Here is a 23,009-nt window from a genome sequence, read left to right as displayed (position 1 = left end):
GGTGATGGTAGCACAATACTGTAAATGTATTTAGAATTAATGAATTGTAAACTAAAAATGGTTAAATGGGAAATTTTATGGTTTATATGTTACCACAATAAAAAACAGTAATAATAAACTAAAAAAAAAAACAAAACCCTAACGACTTAAATTTTTAAAATATAAACCTCTGACACACTGCAGTTACCTAGAAAGTTTATCTTTTACTCCAGCAAAAAACTATAACTATCCCTATTTCTTGGTCCTCATTAAGAAAAAAACTTAAATTATAGAAGAGACTAGCATAAAAGATACAAGGTGCAACAGAAATGCTAAAAACAATACCCAGAAAAAAAGACAGATAATAAGAAAAATACGAAACTGGGGTCTTAAAAATAATGATCTAGAAGTAGGTTTCATTAATTGTACTGTATGATGAGTTTTTATGCACCACCCAGAAGTCTGTTAATATGTAATTAAAATTGAATGTGGTTAAACCTATATTCCCTTAAACATATGCGGCTCAAGAAAAAGAGGCCAAGTCTATAAAAGAAACCTCAAAACTGCTTTCATGCCATTCAGAAAAAAAAAAAAAAAAAAAAAAGGAAAATAGTATAAAGTCGCTCAGGCATTTATATTCATAGGACTAAACCAGACTTAATACCAGAATGGAGAAACATGGACTTCTATAGGGCAAAATTCTGACTACACACATGCTGTTGGTAAATGTATGAACAGACCACCCAAGAATCAGACGAAGGTAAAGTTTAGGGTTTTACTGGATAGTCAAAGATGAACAAAGCAGTGAAAAATGGCTAAAGCGAAACTACTGAAGACAATGTGCTCCATCAAATTAACCAAAAATTGAGTTGGGGAAACAGAATTAAGAAGGAAAGAGGGAAAACAGTTTAGGAGTTCCTCAAAAACTTAACCACGAAATCACCATGAACTGGTAATTTCTACTCCTAGGTATAGCCAAAATACCCGAAAATAGGAAGTAGAAGAGACAGTTGTGCACCAATGTTCACATTATTCACAACAGTCAAAGGCAGAAAAAGCTTAAGTGTCCATCACCAAATGAATGGATAAACAAAATATTGTATATACATACAATGGAATATTATTCAGCCATAAAAAGGAAAGGAGTTCTGATATATGCTACAACAAGGATGAACCTTGAAAACATTACACTAAGTGGAATAAGCCAGATGCAAACTGACAATATTGTATGATCCCACTAATATCTAAAATTAACAATTTCATGGAGACAGAAAGTAGACTGGAAGATACCAGGGGCTGGGGGAGATTGGGGAGTCACTGATTAATGGGTAGAGTTTGTGTTTGGAGTGATGAAAAAATCTTGGTAATGGATGATGGTGACGGTAGCACAACATTGTAAATGTAATTAATCACAATGAATTGTATGGTTAAAATGTGAAATTATGTTATATATACGCTACCACAGGAAGGAAAGAAAGTGCATGGGGGGGGAAGGATAGCGAGAGGGAAATAAAGGAAAGAGGAAGAAGGGAACACAGTAGACTGAATTCATACCTATTCTCTTCTTGCTACAAATACATAAAAATGCTGGATAAAAGTTTTAAAATATGTATTTAGAGAGAAGGTGAAAGAGACATTTTGGAGAGAAGCTAAGATATGTAATCTAGAGTTTGCCCCCGGGAGAAGCTAAGAGCCGACACAGACTCAGATGCTTGGAGATGCTGGGAGATGCAGACAGAAGGATGTTTGGAGATGCTAAGCTAAGAGATGAAACACCAAGTTTGCCCCGGGGATGCTAACGAGGACTTCCAGATGCTTAGAGAGAAATGCCCCAGGAGAACCAACCAGAGAGCTGAGAGAAGCTAAGAGAACAGACATTTTGGAGAAAGCCATTTTGAAACTAGATCCCAGCAAAGGACCAACAGACACCAGCCACATGCCTACGCAGCTGACAGAGGTGTTCCAGACGCCATCGGCCTTTCTTCAGGGAAGGTATGCTCTTGTTGATGCCTTAGTTTGGACATTTTTATGGCCTTAGAACTATAAATTGGTAACCTAATAAGCACCCTTTATAAAAGCCAATCCATTTCTGATATTTTGCATAATAGCAGCTTTAGCAAACTGGAACAGGATATGATATGACCCATCTCCATCTCACAGTTTATCCCAGCCACTTCCGAGACAACCAGCTGTTTGAATTCTAGAATTTTGTTATCTGAAAAGTGTCAAAAGGATGTTTATGAGAAGTCCATTTATGATAATACCTTTCCAGAGGACTGGCATAGAACGTGTGTAATGAATGCTAGATGAACATGAACCTGGCCATGCTGCACACCAGCCTTGTAGATATCAGAGTTGCTTGAGGCTTAAAGGATGTGTGTGCTGCATTTGGGGCACCAGCCATCAGAGAGGATCCCAGCAAAGGACCAACAGACACCAGCCACATGCCTACGCAGCTGACAGAGGTGTTCCAGACGCCATCGGCCTTTCTTCAGGGAAGGTATGCTCTTGTTGATGCCTTAGTTTGGACATTTTTATGGCCTTAGAACTATAAATTGGTAACCTAATAAATCTCCCTGGCAATGTGGTATATGACTCCCAGGGATGAATCTGGACCCAACATCGTAGGACTGAGAACATCTTCTTGACCGAAAGGGGGATGCGAAATGAAATAAAGTTTCAGTGGCTGAAAGATTCCAAATGGAGTAGAGAAGACACTCTGGTAGGCATTCTTATGCACTATACAGATAACCCTTTTTAGGTTTTAATGCATTGGAATAGGTAGAATTAAATACCTGAAACTATCAAACAGCAACCCAGTAGCCCTGATTCTTGAAGACGATTGTATAACAATGTAGCTTACAAGAGGTGACAGTGTGATTGTGAAAGCCTTATGGATCGCACTCCCTTTATCCAGTGTATGAATGGATGAGTAGAAAAATGGGGACAAAAAACTAAATGAAAAATAGCGTGTGGGGGGTGGATTTGGGTGGCGTTCTTTACTTTTATTTTTTATTCTTATTTCCCTTTTTTGGTACAAGGAAAATTCAAAAAATAGATTGGGGTGATGAATGCACAACTATATGATGGTACTATGAACAACTGACTGTATACTTTGGATGACTGTATGGTATGTGAATATATCTCAATAAAATAAAAGCTGCTGTGGAATACAGTTTGGCAGTTCCTCAGGACGTTAAGATTAAAACTGCCATATGATCTGGCAGTCCTGTTACTAGGTATACACCCAGAAGAACTTAAAGCAGGGACGTGAACAGACATTTGCACACCAATGTTCACAGCAGCATTGTTCACAACTGCCAAAAGAGGGAAGCAACCCAAGTGTCCATCAACCAGTGAATGGATAAACAAAATGTGATATACATATAATAGAGTATTATTCAGCTGTAAGAAGCAATGAAGTCCTGATGTATGCAAAAACATGGATAAACCTGGAAGAAATTATGTTGAGGGAAATAAGCCAGATTCAAATGAACAAATATGGTATGCTGTCACTAATATGAACTAAATATAATGAGCAAACTCATGGAGTTAATATATAGAATACAGGTTACCAGAAGATAAAATGAGGATAGAGAAAGGGGAACTGATGCTTAATTTGTGCACAATTTTGTAACGAGGTTGACTGTAAATGTTTGGAAATGGATAGTGGTGATGATAGCACATTATCATGAGTGTAAATAACAGTGATGAATTGTTGAGTGTGATTGTGGTTGAAAGGGGAAGTTTAGAGTCATGTTTTTCACTAGAAGGAAAGCTAGAGAATGAAACAGAGGACCGTATAACACAGTGAACCCTGTCGTGAATGAGGAAAATATTAATAGTACAAATACAAGAATGTTCTTCCACGAATTAGAACAAATGTATGTCACAATAACAGGTGTTCATAGTAGGGTGGTATATGGGGGAAAATGCATCTAATGCAAACTACGGACTATAGTTCACAGTAGTATCTTAACGTTCTTTCATCAATTGTAACAAAGGTACCACACCAATGCTAAGTGTCAAAAGGGGTGTAAGGAATATGGGACTTTTCTTTTTGGAGCCTGAAAATGTTCTAAAATTGATTGTGGTTATGAAAGCACAGCTCTGTGTTTATACTGAGAGCAAATGATTGTACACTATGGATGTATAATCCATACCTATATACACAGACACATTTTTAAGGGCTTACATTTTAATAGGGATGAATCAGTTTTGGACCCCAAGCTGTCTGCCAAGCCTAAGACTTAGGTTGTGAACTAATTTTCAATTTCTGGAATCATATTGCTTACTGTTACTCTAAACAGAAACGAAGAGTTTTTTTAAATGTGACTTTTTGCCCATCTTTAACAATTTTGTTGTCAGCTTTAGTTAACCTTAGATACTGTGAATTGAATCTACAAAAGTGAGACATCTTAGACCTTTACTGATGCTACAGCTTTTGTTTTCTAGTGCCCAAAATACCAAAATGCCTATTTGTGGATTCAAAACCACTTATACCAATTTGCAAGGGGACTCCTGGCCAAAAGGTGGAAGAGAAATGAACAAAATAAACCTTCAGTGGCTGAGAGAATTCAAATGGAGTCAACAGGTCATTCTGGAGGTTATTCTTATGGATTTTATAGACATCCTTTTTAGTCTTTAGTGTATTAGAACAGCTAGAAGGAAATACCTGAAACTATTTGAACTACAACCCAGTAGCCTTGATTCTTGAAGACGATCATATAACTACACAGCTTATATGTTGTGACCATGTGACTGTGAAAACCTTATGGTTCACACTCCCTTTATCCAGTATCTGGACAAATAAGTAGAAAAATGGGGACAAAAACTAAATGAAAAATAGGGTGGGATGGGGGGGTGATTTGGATGTTCTTTTTTACTTTTATTTTTATTCTTATTTTATTTTTTTTTGGAGTAATGAAAATGTTCAAAAATTGATTGTGATGAATGTACAACTTTATGATGATACTGTGAACAACTTATTGTACACTTTGGATGATTGTATGGCATGTGACTATATCTCAATAAAATTGCAGGAAAAAAATACACTCATAAAGCCTTCATTATTACTCCTATGCTCAAAGATAATAATCTATGTGGCCAAATATTTGGGTTCATTTTGGACTTAAGCATTTCATTGTTCTTAGTTTTTTAATTTAACTCTTTTCACAGGCATGCTGAGGGCAGAAATAAATAAGTTCTGTCTGTCTTCCTTTTCAAGTATTTCCGGAGAAGGGATTTTAAAAAAAACCAAAACTTTGTTGTTTGATGTAACATAAAATATGAATTGATCTTTCCAGGGTCAGAAATGATAAATGTTTTTGCTATATACTTTTACACATTATTTTATTAAATTAGTTAACAAATATTTTCATATGTTCGCAAGCAAATATGATTTCATGCATACTTGGTGTATATGTAAAGGTAAGTATTTAATTCTCACTGTTCACTTTTAACTGACAAAGAAAAAAAAAGCAGAAGCTACAGAAACTAAAGAACTTTACCTGCTTACCTGCTGTGCCGGTTTGAATGTATTGTGTCCCCCAAATGCCATTATCTTTGTGGTCTTGTGGGACAGACGTTTTGGTGCTGGTTAGATTTGCTTGGAATGTGCCCCACCCAGCTGTGGGTGGTGACTTTGGTGGGATACTCCCATGGAGGTGTGGCCCCACCCATTCAGGGTGGGCCTTGATCAGTGGAGCCATATAAAACATGCTGACTCAAAGAGACTGAAGAGAGTGCAGCTGGGAGTGATGTTTTGAAGAGAAGCAAGCTTGCTGGAGAGGAACGTCCTGGGAGAAAGCCGTTTTGAGGCCGGAGCTTTGGAGCAGATGCCAGCTGCCTTCCTAGCTAACAGAGGTTTTCCGGAGGCCATTGGCCATCCTCCGGTGAGGGTACCCGATTGCTGATGTGTTGCCTTGGACGCTTTGTGGCCTTAAGACTGTAACTGTGTAGCGAAATAAATCCCCGTTTTATAAAAGCCAATCCATCTCTGGTGTTTTGCATTCTGCAGCATTAGCAAACTAGGACACCTGCTGTTCTGGTAGTGGTTGTACCCACCTTTGGCCAGTCACATACCTACTCAATAAAGCTTCCCAATAGGAATACACATCTGAAATCACTTTCAATATCCCTTACTACATATTGACTGTTATATTAAGTATTAAATGTAAAACTTTTAATTGACAATTAGTGTAACTGTGGATGACTTCTGATTTTATTTTTAATTCCATGGACTGTGTTTAAGCAATTCCAAAGAATGTTTCCTGATTTTGAGATACTAAGTAGTAGTATACAGTTGTCACTTTACTGAACGTGTACAATAGCCCCATGAAGTTCATAAAAGCATACGCTTGTACAGCTTCAGATGCCAGAATTAAAATTGATCTGTTATCTCTCTCTCCCTCTCTCCCTCGCCCCCGCCACAAGCACACAATATTATGAACATGTAAGAACCCAGGGAATATAATTATTGGAGAAATTACTAGAGGACAAATTTCAGACAACTAAGAGCAAAGGAAGTAAGAGAATGGGTGTTCTGAACAGTGAATTCATTTATTCTAGAATAAAACTAAAAGAAAATGGGGATTATGGTTAAGATTATGGTTATAGAACCACAAAGATTAAAAACCTTATAACTCTGACAATAAGAAACAATAATTTTTAAAAGTTAGAAGGTAAAGTGGGAGGAGAAGATGGGAGGTAGAATAAGTATGCTGATTTCCTTTTATAACTGAGTGTCAGAATATATAACATTTGAAGCTGAAAAATCAAGTAATAGGTACAAGTAAAGTTCAAGATATAAATAATCACCCACAATTGTGCAGTGTAAGGGAGATGGGAGGAGGCAGTAGAAATATACTTTTGTTATTGGTCATAAAGGTGTTTGTGTAAAGCAGTGGTCCTAAAACCAATACATGCAACCCCTGAGGGTATATGAAGTCATCATTATCAGTTTTCCTTTCCAGTAGTGGGTGAAACAAAACAAAGAGAAATTTCAAAGTATTCACTGTAACAGAGTCAACTGCTTTTCCTATCTCATAAATAATTTTGTTAAAAGTGTAGTGGTGTTAAAAACAAGGAATAATTTTTAAAGTAGTGGTATAATAAGGGTATAATTCAGATATGTATAGATTGGGGCTGCTGGAATTATGGTAATTTTCATTAAAATGAATGCATCAATTCCATCCTCCAATTATTGTTAAGAAATGCATCATCCCTGAAGGACAGTCCCATGACAGTGAAGCAAAAGGTGTAGGGAATATATGATGATGGTTTATTTCATAGAGTTAACAAACTTATGACAAGGCTCCATGCCTTATCTATCTGAGAATTAGAAATCAGGGGCCTGATGGTTTTCAAGGTGAAATATAACAAAATATTTATTTGAATTTAAAAAGGAAGCCACACATTTTTTTCTGGCAGTTAAAAAAAAAAATATTAGCAAGATGTATTCAAATCTACAATACATCCATTTTCTTCTCAGCCCTTCCTAAGCATACTAGACTGGACAAAGTGCCTAAAGGAATGAGTAACCATCATAATTAATAGTGATTTGAAATATTTGAAGAGCTTCTTTGGTATATACTTCCTAGAAATTGAGAAGCAAAAGACTCTAATAACTGGGTAAGAAATGCATCTTAAGTCAGAAAACCTCCAGTTCACTGTTGGTGACAAAACACAGATCCTAATGATTAACAAAATTATTGAATAAATAAATGGGGAACAATAGATAAATCTCCCATGCAGAAGAATTCCAAAAAACTTATGTATATATTCCACATCCAAGGAGGCATAACTCCCCACTCCTTAAGTATAAGTTCAACATAGTAACTTCATTCCAAAAGGTACAGTATGGGAAGGAAGGAAAAAGCATAACTTAAAAGTGGAAAAATATTAAAAACACTACCTCAGCCAGGTGATGAAAGTTAATATAAACAGTGATAAGTCATGCTGATAGCATGTACCCTTGATATGATGTGATGAAAATGTTACTTTATCTCTTTGGGCTTCCTCCAAAAAAAACACAGCCCCAGTCTAATCATGAGAAAAACATCAGTTGAATCTCAGTTGAAGAACTTTCTACAAAATAACTGATTGTAAGTGCTCCACAGAGACAGCAGATTAGAGGTTACCAGGATATGGGGAGACCAAGGAGAATGATTCCTTAATGGGTACAGGGTGTTTTTTATGTGGTGAAGAACAAGTTCTAAAATGAGAGTGGACAGTTGCAAAACATGGTGAATGTATCACATACCACTGAATTGTACACTTTAAAATAGTTAATTGTTATGTGAATCTCACCTCAATTAGAAGAACAGAAGTTGTAATTTTAGTTTTTATTTCCTGTTTCCTCCCTAGCCTGAGTAATTTATAGCGTCACATTGTCATTAAATTTTAATTTGATTGTAAAAAAAACAAAAAAAACTTTCAAGTCATCAAAAACAAGATCCCAGCAGGGCCTCCAAAACAAACAAACAAACAAACAAATAAGAAACAAGGAAAGTCTGAGAAACTGTCACAGTCAAGAGCTGCCTAAGGAGCCATGACTATTAAATTTAATGTGGCATCATGCAAGGGATCCTAGAACAGAAAAATTTAGTTTAGGTAAAAACTAAGGAAATCACAATAAAATACGTTCTTTACTTAATTATAATGCATTACCATTGGTTCATTAATCAAAACAAATGTACCATACTAATATAAGATGTTAGTAATAGAGAAGACTGTGTACAGTATATGGGAATCTCTACTCTCTTTGCACTTTTTCTAAATTTCTAAAATCTAAAATTGTTCCAAAATTAAAAACGTTATTTAAAATGTGATTGACAATAAAACAGCAATGAGATACCAATTCACACCCGGTAGGACGGCTATGGTAAGAAAGACAGATAAAAAGTGTTGATAAGGTTATGGAGAAACGGGAATTCACACACACTACACTGCTGGTGGGAATGTAAAATGGTGCAGCTGCTTTGGAAAATAATCTGGCAGTTCCTCAAAAGGTTAAACATTGAGTTACCATATGACTCAGCAATTCCACTCCTAGGTATACACCAAAGAGAAATGAAAGCATGTCTACACAAAAACTTGCACATAAATGTTCACAGGAACATTACTTAATATTTAGCCGTTATAGGTAAACAACCCAAATATCCACCAACTGTAGAATGGATAAATAAAATGTGGAATGTTCAATCATAAAGAGGAATGAAGCACTGCTATTGTGCTACAACATGGATGAACCTTGAAAACATTATGCTAAGTGAAAGCAGAGAATCACTAAAGACCAAATATTGTATGATTCCATTTACACGAAATATCCAGAACAGGCACATTCAGACAGACAGAAAGTAGACTGATGGTGCCCTATAGCTGATGGGGTTAGGGGTAAGTGGGGAGTGTCTGCTAATAGATAAGGGTTTCTTTTGGGGGTGATGAAAATGTTCTAAAATTGATTTGTAGTGATGGCTGCAAAGCTCTGTTAGTACACTAAAAAAAAGCACGGTATACATTCAATGGGTGAATTGTATGGCCAGTGAATTACATCTCAATAAAGTTGTACATATTTTTTAAAAAAGATTGACAACAGATCATTATTTGATTTTTGCCAAACAACTCAGAAAGAATTAAGAATTTAGTTTCATTCCCCTAAATTTTTTCTAAAATGAGTTGGTATATAAACTTGAAAATGAACCATCATTCTTGCAATATAACAATCATGCATGGATCCATGAATTAACTAAAAACAAACGTTCTCTATCATCTGATTAAGAAATGCATATCCAATGATTAAATGTAAAAAAGTAAAAGTAAATCAAGTTTAATATAATTATGTTGCTTCCAAACAATTGTGTATTAATAACAGTAATATTAAATCAATTTAGAAAAAATTGTAACATTTAGTGTCTTATTGCCACAAGCAATTAAAAAACTATATACAGTTTCTGCTACAGAAAAGTATTCTAGGGTAAGTAATACATAATGCTATTAAGCATTAACATTTCAAGTATTAGAATAAAATTCAGTAGGGGTAGTGAAATGGAAATACAATGCCAGGAGAAAAATGCATATTTATGACGGAAAAGCTGATGTCCACTTAAAAACACAGCACAGGGTGCCTAGTTTTTAAAATTCTTTTAAGGAGTATGTTACCCAGATAGAACATTAGTCCAAACAAATAAATGATGACATCTATCTACATTGATCGACTAAAAGGTAGATGAAAGGAAATCACAAGAAAAATACAAGCCTTCCAAATCATCAGAAGAAACATTCACACACAGATACATATAAAACAAAAAACTCACACCACATAATAAAAGCTCTCTTTAAAGTAGTATATAAAATCAATTTTGAGTTTGCAAAGACTAATGCTTTTCTGCAAAAAGTATTAAGAATCCTAAAGTAAGGAAGCAATCAATCCAAACACAGAAGTCCTGGGATCCAAAAAAGCACAGTGGATCTCAAATAACGTAAGAGGAGGAATTCAGACTAGAAAACTTCTTCCAACGTGAACATAAGGGAAATAAGAATCATTTGCATTATTGCTCAGTAAATACAACTCTTCAAAATTATGCATACATACCACTTAACACACTAGCTGAAGAAAAAACAGCAAAACATAGAAAGGATTCCTTTATAGTGGTTAAAAGACAGTATCCAATCTCACTTTAGTAGGAGCAAAGAAAATGAGGAGACTCTAAAGCTTACCCACTCCCCAAAATGAGGAGACTCTAAGTCCTACCCTCCCCCCAAAAAAAAATCCAGATTATTCCTTACATATAATCCCTTACCTGACATTCTGAGTAGGATTCCACCTTTCGGAGGGCAGTTCTCCACTCTGTGGGTCATCTACAGGCGGATGAAGAATTGAAATGCATACATCTCCATTCTATGAGACACAAATATCATATTCAGTAAATACTCATAAAAGTACTGTATAAAAAGAGACATCAGTCCTGCTGAAATTTCCTTATTCCAAGAAAGCTCGTTTTCTTATCTTCAGGGGAGAAAACAGTTCTGCTTTTACTTCACTTTCAAAATCAAAGTCAAAGAAGAATTTAAACATTTTTTTATTCTGATTACTCTCCAACACACAGTTCTTAGAAAGAAGCACAAGTCTGTAGTACCATCCTATTAAGTATCACTTAAAATAGACAAACATGATCCATTAACATTCAAGAGTCTTGAGAAGCAATTAAATATATCTCTTTGTTTTCAGACACACATACCTTAAATTCATAAAAAGAAACAAAACAAATCTGATCTTTCTTAAAAATCTGCCTAAACACCTTTCTCTCTCTAAGCCCAACTGGGCCAATAAATTTATTAACCCCCCCTCCTCCCCCCCCTCAATGTGGGACATGACTTCCAGGGGAATGAATCTCCCTGGCAAAACAGGACATGACTCCCAGGAATGAACCTGGCCCTGGCAGCGAGGCATTGAAAATCCCTACTTGACCACAAGCGGGGAAAAGAAAGGTTACAAAATAAGGTTGCAGTGGCTAAGAGATTGCAAATGGAATCGAGAGGCTATCCTGGAGATTTCTCTTATGCAAGCTCCAGACAGATATCCCAAATGGCCACAGTATGCCTTGCCCGTACCAACAGTAGTCCCAAAATACCTAGGTCCCTACATGAGAGTCTATAAAAGATTCCCTCACGAAGTTTTTTTTTTTTTTTTTTAATCTTCATTTTATTGAGATATATTCACATACCACGCAGTCATACAAAACAAATCGTACTTTCGATTGTTTACAGTACCATTACATAGTGGTACATTCATCACCCAAATCAATCCCTGACACCTTCATTAGCACACACACAAAAATAACAAGAATAATAATTAGAGTGAAAAAGAGCAATTGAAGTAAAAAAGAACACTGGGTACCTTTGTCTGTTTGTTTCCTTCCCCTATTTTTCTACTCATCCATCCATAAACTACACAAAGTGGAGTGTGGTCCTTATGGCTTTCCCAATCCCATTGTCACCCCTCATAAGCTACATTTTTATACAACTGTCTTCGAGATTCATGGGTTCTGGGTTGTAGTTTGATACTTTCAGGTATCCACCACCAGCCACCCCAATTCTTTAGAACCTAAAAAGGGTTGTCTAAAGTGTGCATAAGAGTGCCCACCAGAGTGACCTCTCGGCTCCTTTTGGAATCTCTCTGCCACTGAAGCTTATTTCATTTCCTTTCACATCCCCCTTTTGGTCAAGAAGATGTTCTCCGTCCCACGATGCCAGGTCTACATTCCTCCCCGGGAGTCATATTCCATGTTGCCAGGGAGATTCACTCCCCTGGGTGTCTGATCCCACGTAGAGGGGAGGGCAGTGATTTCACCTTTCAAGTTGGCTTAGCTAGAGAGACAGGGCCACATCTGAGCAACAAAGAGGCATTCGGGCGGAGGCTCTTAGGCACAACCATAGGGAGGCCTAGCCTCTCCTTTGCAGCAACCGTCTTCCCAAGGGTAAAACCTGTGGTAGAGGGCTCAACCCATCAAACCACCAGTCCCCTATGTCTGTGGTCTTGTTAGCAACCATGGAGGTGGGGTAGGCGAATACCCCTGCATTCTCCACAGGCTCCTCAAGGGGGCACTACATCATTTTTTTTTCCTTGTTTTTCTTTTTTTTTTTTTTAACTTTCCCTTCTTTTTTAAATCAACTGTATGAAAAAAAAAGTTAAAAAGAAAACAAACATACAATACCTCACAAAGTTTTATCTCTCAGAAACTTAAATCCATCAGAGTGTTCCTATTCCAGACAAGTCCTAAAACCCAGAGGCAACATCCTCTTTAAGAACAACAATCGACACTGACCCCTTCCACATACCGTCGTCACCCCCTTTTCAATATGAACAAGTTAGGGTGCTCAATGCCCAGACACCCATGAAGCTGGAGAAAGAGATTAAATGAGAGGAAGGGGTAGCACCAGACAAGATAGGATTTAACAAAGGATTATGAATACTGAGAGATAGATAGATAGATACATAGACAGACAGATAGATAGAGATATGTTTTTAGATATGCTAGGGTATTAGAATAGCTAGAAGGAAATAACTGAAATGGTAGAACTGTAGCCTATAACATCCTTTGAAATTTGTTCTATAGCTATTGAATTGTGCTTTGAAGGTTTTCACTTTTCTGTATATACCTCATAATTCACAATAAGGAAAGAATTGAAACTGTGGAACTGTAACCCATAACAATTTTTGAAATTACCTATAGAACTGCTTATTGAGTTGTACATCAAAAGTTAACACCCTTCTGTGTAGATCATATTTTATAATAATGGAAATACCTGAAGCTGTGGAACTGTGACCCATGACATTCTTTGAAATTTGCTAAGTACCTGTTAAATTGTACTTTGAAAGTTATCACTGTTACGTATATATACTAAAGTTCACAGTAAAAAATGCATTAAAAAATTTTTTTTAAACTGAAAAAAAAAAAAAAGTAAAAAAAACCTGCCTAAACAGATGCTATAATCACTTTAACATCAATCAGTGGTTTCAATTACTATGTCTTAGACATTAAGCGAAAGTAAGCCATACAACGACTTAACAAAAACTCCATCATGTATGGATAGGAGAAATCACGATTATGGTCAATTTTGCTTCATGAACTTAAATTACAGGACCCCTTCCACAAATACATCTAATTTAATTCAAACATACATGGATGGCCTACAATATACAATGCAGAGTGCTATTCAGTAGAAAACACAAAGTTGAGTAAAATACAGTCCCTGTTCTCTTGGCCCTTAGTCTAAAATGGAGGATAAGACTTCAAAAAAAAAAAAAAAGGAAGTGTAACTACACATACTCAAGTTCGTAAATCTTAGGGGTATAACCTGAATCTATGCACACACATACAAATATACATATATACACACTTTCATACAACCAACCATATAAAGATAATGGAACATTTTTAAAAAGAGAATGCAATTTTAATAAATACCAATAGTATCTATAATTCTGTGGTTCAAAGTCTGACACAGTTCTCATTAAGCTAAAATGAAGGGTTGTGTTCCCTTCTGGAGGGCGCGAGGGGAAAATCCATTTTCTTGACCTTTTCAGCTTCTGAATACTATGCTTGTGGCCCCCTTCCTTTATCTTCAAAGCAAGCAACCTTGCATCTCTCTACACCTTTCTTTGGAAGTCACATCTCTTATCACTCTTCCACCTTTAAGGACCCTTGAGATTACAGAGGACCCATGCAGATAATCCAGAATAATTTCCGTATTTTAAAATCAGCTAATCAGCAACAACCTTAATTCCATCTGCCCCTTTAATTCCTATTTGTCACATAACCTAACATTCACAGGTTCTAGGGATTAGGATGTGAAACATCTTCAGGGGACCCTTATTCTGTCTACCACAATTATGAAGAGTTCTGTACTGACTGAAGAATAAGGCCCAAAAATTTGTCCAGAAGAGTAGGCTACTTGGTTCAGAGTTTAATATGCATATAAGTGAAATTTCTGAGTAGGGGAATGACATAAACAGAATCCTACATAGGAAAGACATATTAAAAGATGGGGAAGTTCCAAGTTTACAGAATGCTAGTTCTAAAAGGAAGGGTATCTAGCATAGGCCTTATCCAAATTCAAATAAATCAGCATCTCCAAATTCTTCATGTTTAACAACCTTTCCACATGATCCTGATACGCAGCCAAAGTTTGGGCACACCACTTACCTAGAGAAAACTCTTCCCCATACCATAAAGTTAGAAAGAAAGCATAATGATATAAGATCTGTGAATTCATGAATATAATGCTTGTCCCAAATTACTTACAAACCAGAGCCCAGCTCCAAAAAACAAATTTAGTGACCTAAAGATTACTATACTCTAAATGGTAGCTAACATATTTAGAAGTAATCCTTAAAGTAGGTATATCCTCACAGGGCAACCTGTTTTCCTAATTAAAATTTTTTGAAAGAAAAAGTACAGGGAAAAAGCCAAAAACAGTCTAAACAAGCACGACATAGGGTTCAAACCTTGAATAAATGTATATTATTAAATCACATTTGCTAGGGAGAATTTCAATACCAAATCAGAGTCCAAATCTTCTGGTTTCCATTGATTTCCTTCTTGATTCATTTGGTTCACATACACGAAGATGAAACTCACACATAGATTTTCAGAGTTCTAAAGGAGCATTCCACAAAACTTTTAAGCCCATGTCTTAGAAATGAGGAATATTTTCCAAGTCAATCAACAACGATGAAGATAAAAACAAAAGAAAACAAATATATTTTACCAGGTACCAAGAAGTTATTTATATCAATCCTGGTAGCTAAAGCAAAAATAAAAAAAAACATTAGGTCATACATTTCTGACTAGCCGATAAAGCATTCATGTTCATTCGAAAAATGCTTCAAATAAATTCAAAGAAAAATGTTTTATTCATGCCTCTACCAAAAAGTCCACTAAGTAAAATAACGTAAAATTAAAAACTATGGTTTGTTATCACAAATATTCATCAAATGAACACCATAAAAACTGATAATATATAACAAAATCTTAATACAGCATCCAGCACTTTCATGTGAGGAGTAAAACCATCATGTTCAAGCTGTTGGCTCTGGTGATTTAATACTATAATACAGGAGTAGGGTTTGATACACCTAGAGAAGAAGAAAGCAGCTATGGACAATTAATGCATGCTTTAAACTCCTCATTCCAACCCTTATTCCAAATAAAGTCTGTAGTTTAGTTAATAGTATTGTATACACCAAGATGCAGTTTAGTTAATAGTATTGTATACACCAAGATGAAACTCACACATAGATTTTCAGAGTTCTAAAGGAGCATTCTACAAAACTTTTAGCCCATGTCTTAGTTTTGATAAATGTACCATGTAAGTACAAGATGTTAACATTAGAGGAAGCTACAAAAGGGAGTATAGGAGTTTTCTGTACTAATTTTGCAACTCTGCAATAACCTAAAATTATTTCAAAATACAGTTGTTTTTTTTTTTAAAAGTAGATCTAAACGTAACATTTTTAGTACGTCTATAGGACCCAGACAATGAAAGTAAAGCATTTTAATGAAAACTATTCAAATTTTTTTTAGAATTTAAAAAAAAATTGTATTTAAAATTTATATGAAATGAGGTTAAGAATAACAAGCTTAAGCTTTCTGTTCTTGTCTTGAAAGATCAACAGGGAATGCAACATTACAATAGTCTATGTAATCAATTCTAATGTGATTTCTTTGGCTTTATTATTGGATTCCTGGTTTGAATGACCATCAAATTCTCAGAGAAATCACAGAACTGCCACAGAAGCTCTAAGACTAATTCCATTAAACAGAGTTTAAAAAAAGAAAAACTTAATAATTTAATCAAATAGGAAAAATGTGTTTTATTAAATTATCAAAGGAAATGAAGTAGAACCAGCTGTGTCTGCCATTTGTTTTACTATCTAAAAATAATTTCACTGTTACCAAAAAACAAAGTAAACCCTTTTTATAAAACATCTTGCTAGGTCAAGGATTCAAGTATACTTCCAGTCAAATTACACCCCCCCTATGAACATCATGATGTATACAGAATACAGAAAAACCACAATGTGGATGTCAACAGAAGGAATGGTCAAAAAAGATACAATTTATAATTACATGGCTTTATTTGTTAGGACCTTTTGATACATCAAGATCTTTCAAGTTTTTGAGAAGCTGATTATATTCTCTCCCATATAACTCCTAATAATCTACCTAAAGTATTATAAGGACCATAAAATATAGGACTTCAGGTCCATTTACCATCTAGCCTAAATTTTACTGTTAATAAAAGCAATGGTTCTACCAGACTTGGCAAATACACAGGTTATCTGACATGTCTCGGGAAAAGCATATTAAAACAGTAGGGTCTATTTTTAACCATCATTAAAACAATAACATTTAAAAATACTATGCCCTAATGCTAGTAGAACAGTAGTCAAACTGGTATCTCCAGCACTAGAAGCTTAAGTGAAATGCAAAATATTTTCATATGGGCTACCAAGTAGCCTAAAATAATCCTCTAACTGTACCCTTTACTTCATGGTAACATTTATCTGTAAGCACCATGCAGGAAAAATTATTTGTACAGCTCCTTGAAAAACATCTAAAATCTTTATAATTTTTTGAAGTCCTATATTGTTTTCTAGAACTATAACTCATAAAACAGAACTAGAACTACAACTCATAAAATAATTATTATGAAAAAGCAGAGAGATTTTAGCTGAGTTGCCAGAGCTATGAAGTTAGTAGTAAAGTTTGTATGCATAACTCATTTTAAGATAGGATTTATGAAACAAATGGGGCTTACTGGTTGTCTACTTCTGAGCAGTACACACAATAACAGGTAGCCAGCAAACTGAATTCTGAAACTCACTCAATTAGTACAAAACAAAAAGGAATAGATTATGCAGTACAATCTCTGATGACAAATTGGTGTTAAATTTCTTTTGTTCTCTAATGTTTCCCTTGATATTTATAAATTTGCATACATGGCAATGATAAAAGAAAATTTTAAATAATTAAATTTACTTACATAAAACAGCAGTTATTTTTAACTTTGGGGACTATAGTAAAGTATCCTTGTATGTATGTACAGAACTGTAAACAAAAGCTCTTGTGACTTTTAAAACTTGACATTAAATAATGAACTATTTCCTATTGAAAAGTCTTTATAATACTTAATTTTAATGCTCATGAAGTTAATGTACCAAAAATTCCTTCAACAGTTCCCACATTTTGGCATTTGGGTAGTGTATGCTTTCTGTTTTTGTTTTTCTTTTGTTATTGTCTCCTCTCCTCCTCCCTTGGTTCTATTATAAACAAGCCTACAGTAGACATTTTGATGAGTACAGCAATTTGGTATTGAGGTCCATTTGTTTCTACCATCGGTGACAACACAGGTGTTAAGTACAAAGCAACTTTCAAGAGCATTCTTTTGGCCAAGAATCATGAGCCCCAGACCTCTAGAATCACAAATATTAAAATGGGCCCTCAGAAAGTTCAACTCTGAAAGTCTCCAGAAGTGCAGCAAAGGTCAATGAACTTAGATGAAAAGAACGCTCTGAGGACCACTTTAACTGAAGTGTAATTCCTGACTATGATTTATCACTTCTTTAACAACAAAATATTTTTGAAATGGAAAATAACAGCAAATTTATGGGACATGCATGCATTATTTTATTGTAGGAAAATCTGTTATGAATATGGAAAATAATTTCTTAAAATCACAATCCAATGCTAAATTTAATGAGAGAGAACTAAATAGCCCAAGTAGTGAAAAAACAGTGGAAAGGGGAGTTTAATTTTCTACCTCAACTTTCTTCTTTCAGAGTTTTGAATCCTTCATTCTATTTGCTTGTTTTTTTTTTGTTTCTTTTTGTTTTTTTTTTTCAAATTCCACACATTTTTACTGAAGGAGCACTAAAGGTTAAAGGAACAAGTTTACAATGTGAAAATAAGTTGACCCATTACCAAGCATGGAGGCCTCTGTCCCTTCCAGAATTAGTTGGATATGGGATCAGAAGACCCCTCCAGCCTAAGTTACAGAGTCTTTATAGAGCCTTTAATATAGGATGCATTCAATCCAATCATATTCCATTTTTGTTTGAACCATGGGTGATGGATAGGTGGTGAACCACAGGTGAGTCAAAAAAAGGAGGGTATTCATAGAATTATTAGAGATTCAAACTTCTATTTGTTTGTTTTTTTAAAAGTATTTGGGAATTAGATAAGGGAGATGGAAACAAGTGACTTCATGACTTTAAAGTTAATTAGCTCTTGACAGTAAGTCAAAAGCTCAGGTCTTCTCAATTCCCTCTTGCTATCTAAAATCTACATATACTACACAGTTTTAAAGGCAAGAACTTTAGGATATTAAATGGGCAGGAGTAAAAAACACTTGTATCTGTAGTGAAGTTTTTAATTTATGAAACAAGGAATTATTTCCAAAAACTCTCTCCTACAAGAGGGTAGTAACTTTATTATACAGAACAGTGCAGGGTATTCACTAGTGTTTATTTGTATTATGATTATGTCAAATAACTAAAGAAAACAATATTCCAGGAGCTTATTTCTGGAATGATGTATCACCTTTTTAGCACCTGCTGACCCATTTTAAAAAGGAAAGAAAAATGAAGGCAATGCCTTACAGAACAAGCAGACTGTGAAAAATGATAAAGCTGCTACAAGGTGCTTATTCATATAGACTGAGCTTCAAGTACGGCACCTGGAGTAGGTTCTCCATTTCATACCTAGAATTGTTTTTAAAGGCTAAGTAGCTTTGTTTCTCGAGCAAAGGTGCTTCCCAAAATTCACCATGTCAAAATAAGGAACAAATGTTGCAAGGATCCAAGTCAATTTTAATGCTTACCCCCTGCTACAATAAAATGAGACCACTGCAGAGCCACATTACAATGAAGAAGATTACAGAATAGTAAAGAGTGACCTCAAAGGAATCCTGCCGTAACATCATTCTATAAAACATAATGCATTTTTCTAGCACACTTGTGGATTAGACCAAAACTAGGCTGGTTTATCAACAAAATAGAAATGTTTCCCGCAGGTATGTGGATTTGTCCAGTAGAAGAACCTCACCTTGGATTTATTCCAAAAGAGGCTCTCAGATTGCTCAGCAGCAACTCCTGAAAGGAGGCCAGTTCAAATGGAGTGGGATAAATCCCCCCAAAAAGCTGAATCTCTGATCAAAGCCACAGGTGACTCTTGCTGTAAGTCAGAGGATAGGTACAATAAATTTGTATGACTTTCTACTAGGTTTTAAATACGTAAATGTTAACATATATGCAATATAATCTTGGCACTGAGCTGCAAAGGTTTGAAGCCTCAATCTTAAATAAACTAGAACATACACTGGGTCTTATAACAAACACTACTTTCAATTTTGAACAACTAAACCAGAGGCTGCTAACCTAAAGGGCGAAACCATGATTATTTTCCTGTGGCTACAGCAATTATCACAGCATACTCACAAAAGAAGTTCTTTTAAAGTATTATATCTGAAAAATAAATCTACAAAGAAATTTCTGATAGACATCTCTTACCTCATAAATGTTGGGGTGCCACATTTTGGTCAAGAATCTGAAGGTAGGTGGTGAATACGGGTAGTCAATAGGAAATTTAATATGGGCCTGGAAAGGAAAAAAATGAAATGCTAATAAATTTATGAGACTAATCTATCTAATAATCCATTTTAATACACTCAAGTGAAACAAAGCTCCTTTCTATAGAGTAGACTCTTGGATTAAAATACCTCATACATATTTTGTTATCCCCAATGCCAGGGTTAGGGTTAGCATGTTCTTACAGAGTTGCTCCAAATATTTATAAGACAATATGTTAAATCAACAAAACTCAACAGTTATATAATTTTTAATGTAACTCATCTGAATGAAATACAGTACTATGTACAGGTATGCCTCAGTACTGCTTTTTTTTTTTTTGGTAACAAAAACGATTAATACAACCTTATGGGAGAAAATACAGAACAAAGATAATGACATAATTTACAATAATTCCATCACTCAGAAATAATAAATGCTAATATTTTGATGAAGTTCTTTCCAGTAGATTTTCAGTGCATACATATACTTAATTTCTTTGTAAAACCTATTTTCAAAAATTTGAACACACTATATTTTATATTCTTTTTTCACCTATTCATATCATGAACATTTTCCCATGTCATAAAATAGTCTCAAATGTATGACTGTTTAATAGCTGTATAATGTTCTATTATATAGATATATAGATAAACCATTTTTTTAAAACTAGTTTCTTACTTTGGGACACTTGGGTTGTTTCTCATTATTTTAGTATTATAAATACCTCTGTAGTGAATGTCCTTGTTGGTATTCCATATTTCAAATATGAAAAAATCCAGAGAAAAGGGTCATTTAACAGTGCCGGTAAAAGTAAGGGAGAAAGGGACTTAGAAGACAAAGCTAAGAGTAATGAGTTAAGGACAACAGTGGAAATAGCAGATAAAGAACCTTAGAAAATTCTTTGCCATAAAAGCAATGAGAAAATTGGCAAAAAAAAGTTGTGAAAATCTGAATTTTCAGAATTCTGGAAAGTAACCAAAGACTTGCAGCAATCTGGGGAGAAGTATTAAAAAAAAATGGTTGAACCTCAAAAAGAACAGCAAGCTTTGTGGTGTTTTAACTTGCCCTAGTCCCATTCCCACTCTCCAGCTTCCGAGAAGCCCTTAAAACGAGCAGCAACCATTTCACTGTGAAAACCTATAGCCTGGCAGCCACTGGAGCAGACGGAACCGGGTTGGAGCTTCTTCAAAGTGACATTCCCAGAGAACTGTCACTAATTGACATGTCTGGTGGTTCCCTCGAAGATCACACATGCAAGGTTGTTTGTATTTCACCCGATTTGGAGCTTGCCCAGTGTGAAAAGCATTTTTCCTGGGGATGTTTGTTCAAAGCTAAAACGGGCAATTATTTAACTTCACAGTAGCCTAAGGCAGTGGATAACAGGTCAAACAACAGACTAACCAAAAAACGTAAAAGGAAAAGCTGGTATATGAGATATCCATAAGGGCTTAGAAAAGTTCTGATATATTCTTCAGAATCTACAAGACCATACACATGTGTAGAGCCACACACATTTCCCAGGCTGTGCACATGATCAGGAAAGATGTGAGGAGGACCCTAAGCTAGCAGCTCTCGTTCACTTTCCTCTACACAAGCAGGAAGTGTAAGCAATGGCAGAGTTCTCAAATGCATGGCTGAATGTTGAAGGAATGTCCCAACACACACACAGAGCCCCTTGGCAAAGTCCAGGAGACTTACTGGCTCTAAGCAATTAAAGAAATCTCTGTGAAATTAATATCTTACCACAAAGTGGACACGTCAGTGACTGTGCTGGTTTGGATGTATTATGTCCCCCAAAACGCCATGTATTTTAATGCAATCTTGTGGGGGCTGATGTTTTAGTGTTGATCAGATTGGAATCTTTGGATTACGCTGTTTCCACAGAGATGTGATCCACCCAACTGTGGGTAATACCTTTGATTAGATTATTTCCACGGAGGTGTGGCCCCACCTGCCCAACAGTGGTCTTGATTAGTTTACTACAGCCCTATAAAGGCTCACAAGCAGAAGGACCTCAAAGTAGTTGCAGCTGAGACAGACATTTTGTAGATGGCCACTGAAAGTAGACTTCTGCTAGCCCAGAGTTTGCCTGGGAGAAACTAAGAGAATATCCCCAGACGCCAAGAGAGAAATGTCCTGGGAGAAAGCCATTTTGAAATGCAACCTGACAGCAAGCAGATACTAGCCACATGCCTTCCCAGCTAACAGAGGTTTTCCAGATGACAATGGCCTTTCTCCAGTGAAGATATACAAATGTTTATGCCTTGGTTTGGACACTTTTATGGCTGTAGAACTGTAAATTTGTAACTGAATAAACACTCTTTAAAAAGCCAATCCATTTCTGGTATTTTGCAAAATGGCAACGTTAGCAAACCAGAACAGTGACCACTCACAAGAAGAAAGACTATAGAAATAGTTTAGAAAGGTCACTAAACAAGCATCAACCACTACTACAACAAATAGCAATTAACAACAAACCTTGCAAGGTGGGAGAGGAGTTGACATAGTATTTAAAATGTCTAGCTTTCAACAAAAAAATTATAAGACATGCAAAGAAACAAGAAATTATGGTTCATACACAGGGGAAAAAGGCAATCAGTAGAAACTGTCTTTGAGGAAGCCCAAATGTTGAACTTACTAGAAAAAGACTTTAAATCAGCAATTTAAAATAATAAAGAACATTAGTGGAAGGAGGGGAAATGGAAAGCGATTTCTAATAGATATGGGAGTTCTTTACAGGGTGATGAAATATTCGGAATTAGATGGTGGTAATGACCACACAACCCTTATACTAAAAATCGCTGAATTTTTACACTTTAAAACAGTGAATTTTATGGTAAGCAAATAATATCTCAGTCCTAAGAAACAAAAGATATTATTGGAAAAATGGTGAAAT

General features: G+C 35.5%; 1 protein-coding gene across 3 annotated transcripts in view; it reads right to left on the bottom strand.

Moving 5' to 3' along the window:
* The window catches only part of UBE2R2 (ubiquitin conjugating enzyme E2 R2), a 118,682-nt gene that overhangs the window by 14,311 nt on the left and 81,362 nt on the right, over positions 1-23,009 (bottom strand). For all 3 annotated transcript variants that reach the window (XR_005210611.1, XM_037797084.1, XM_037797085.1), the window contains exons 2-3: positions 20,054-20,140; positions 10,782-10,879 (exon numbers count right to left, since the gene is read on the bottom strand). Coding sequence is in view for 2 of the 3 variants with exons in the window: in XM_037797084.1 (XP_037653012.1) it covers positions 10,782-10,879; positions 20,054-20,140 (185 nt within the window). In the remaining variant the exon portion in view is untranslated. The remainder of the gene's footprint in view (positions 1-10,781; positions 10,880-20,053; positions 20,141-23,009) is intronic.

This window comes from Choloepus didactylus, chromosome 10 (genome assembly GCF_015220235.1).
Source record: "Choloepus didactylus isolate mChoDid1 chromosome 10, mChoDid1.pri, whole genome shotgun sequence".
NCBI classification, from domain to species: domain Eukaryota; kingdom Metazoa; phylum Chordata; class Mammalia; order Pilosa; family Megalonychidae; genus Choloepus; species Choloepus didactylus.
This window is presented reverse-complemented; position numbering and strand designations above follow the sequence as displayed.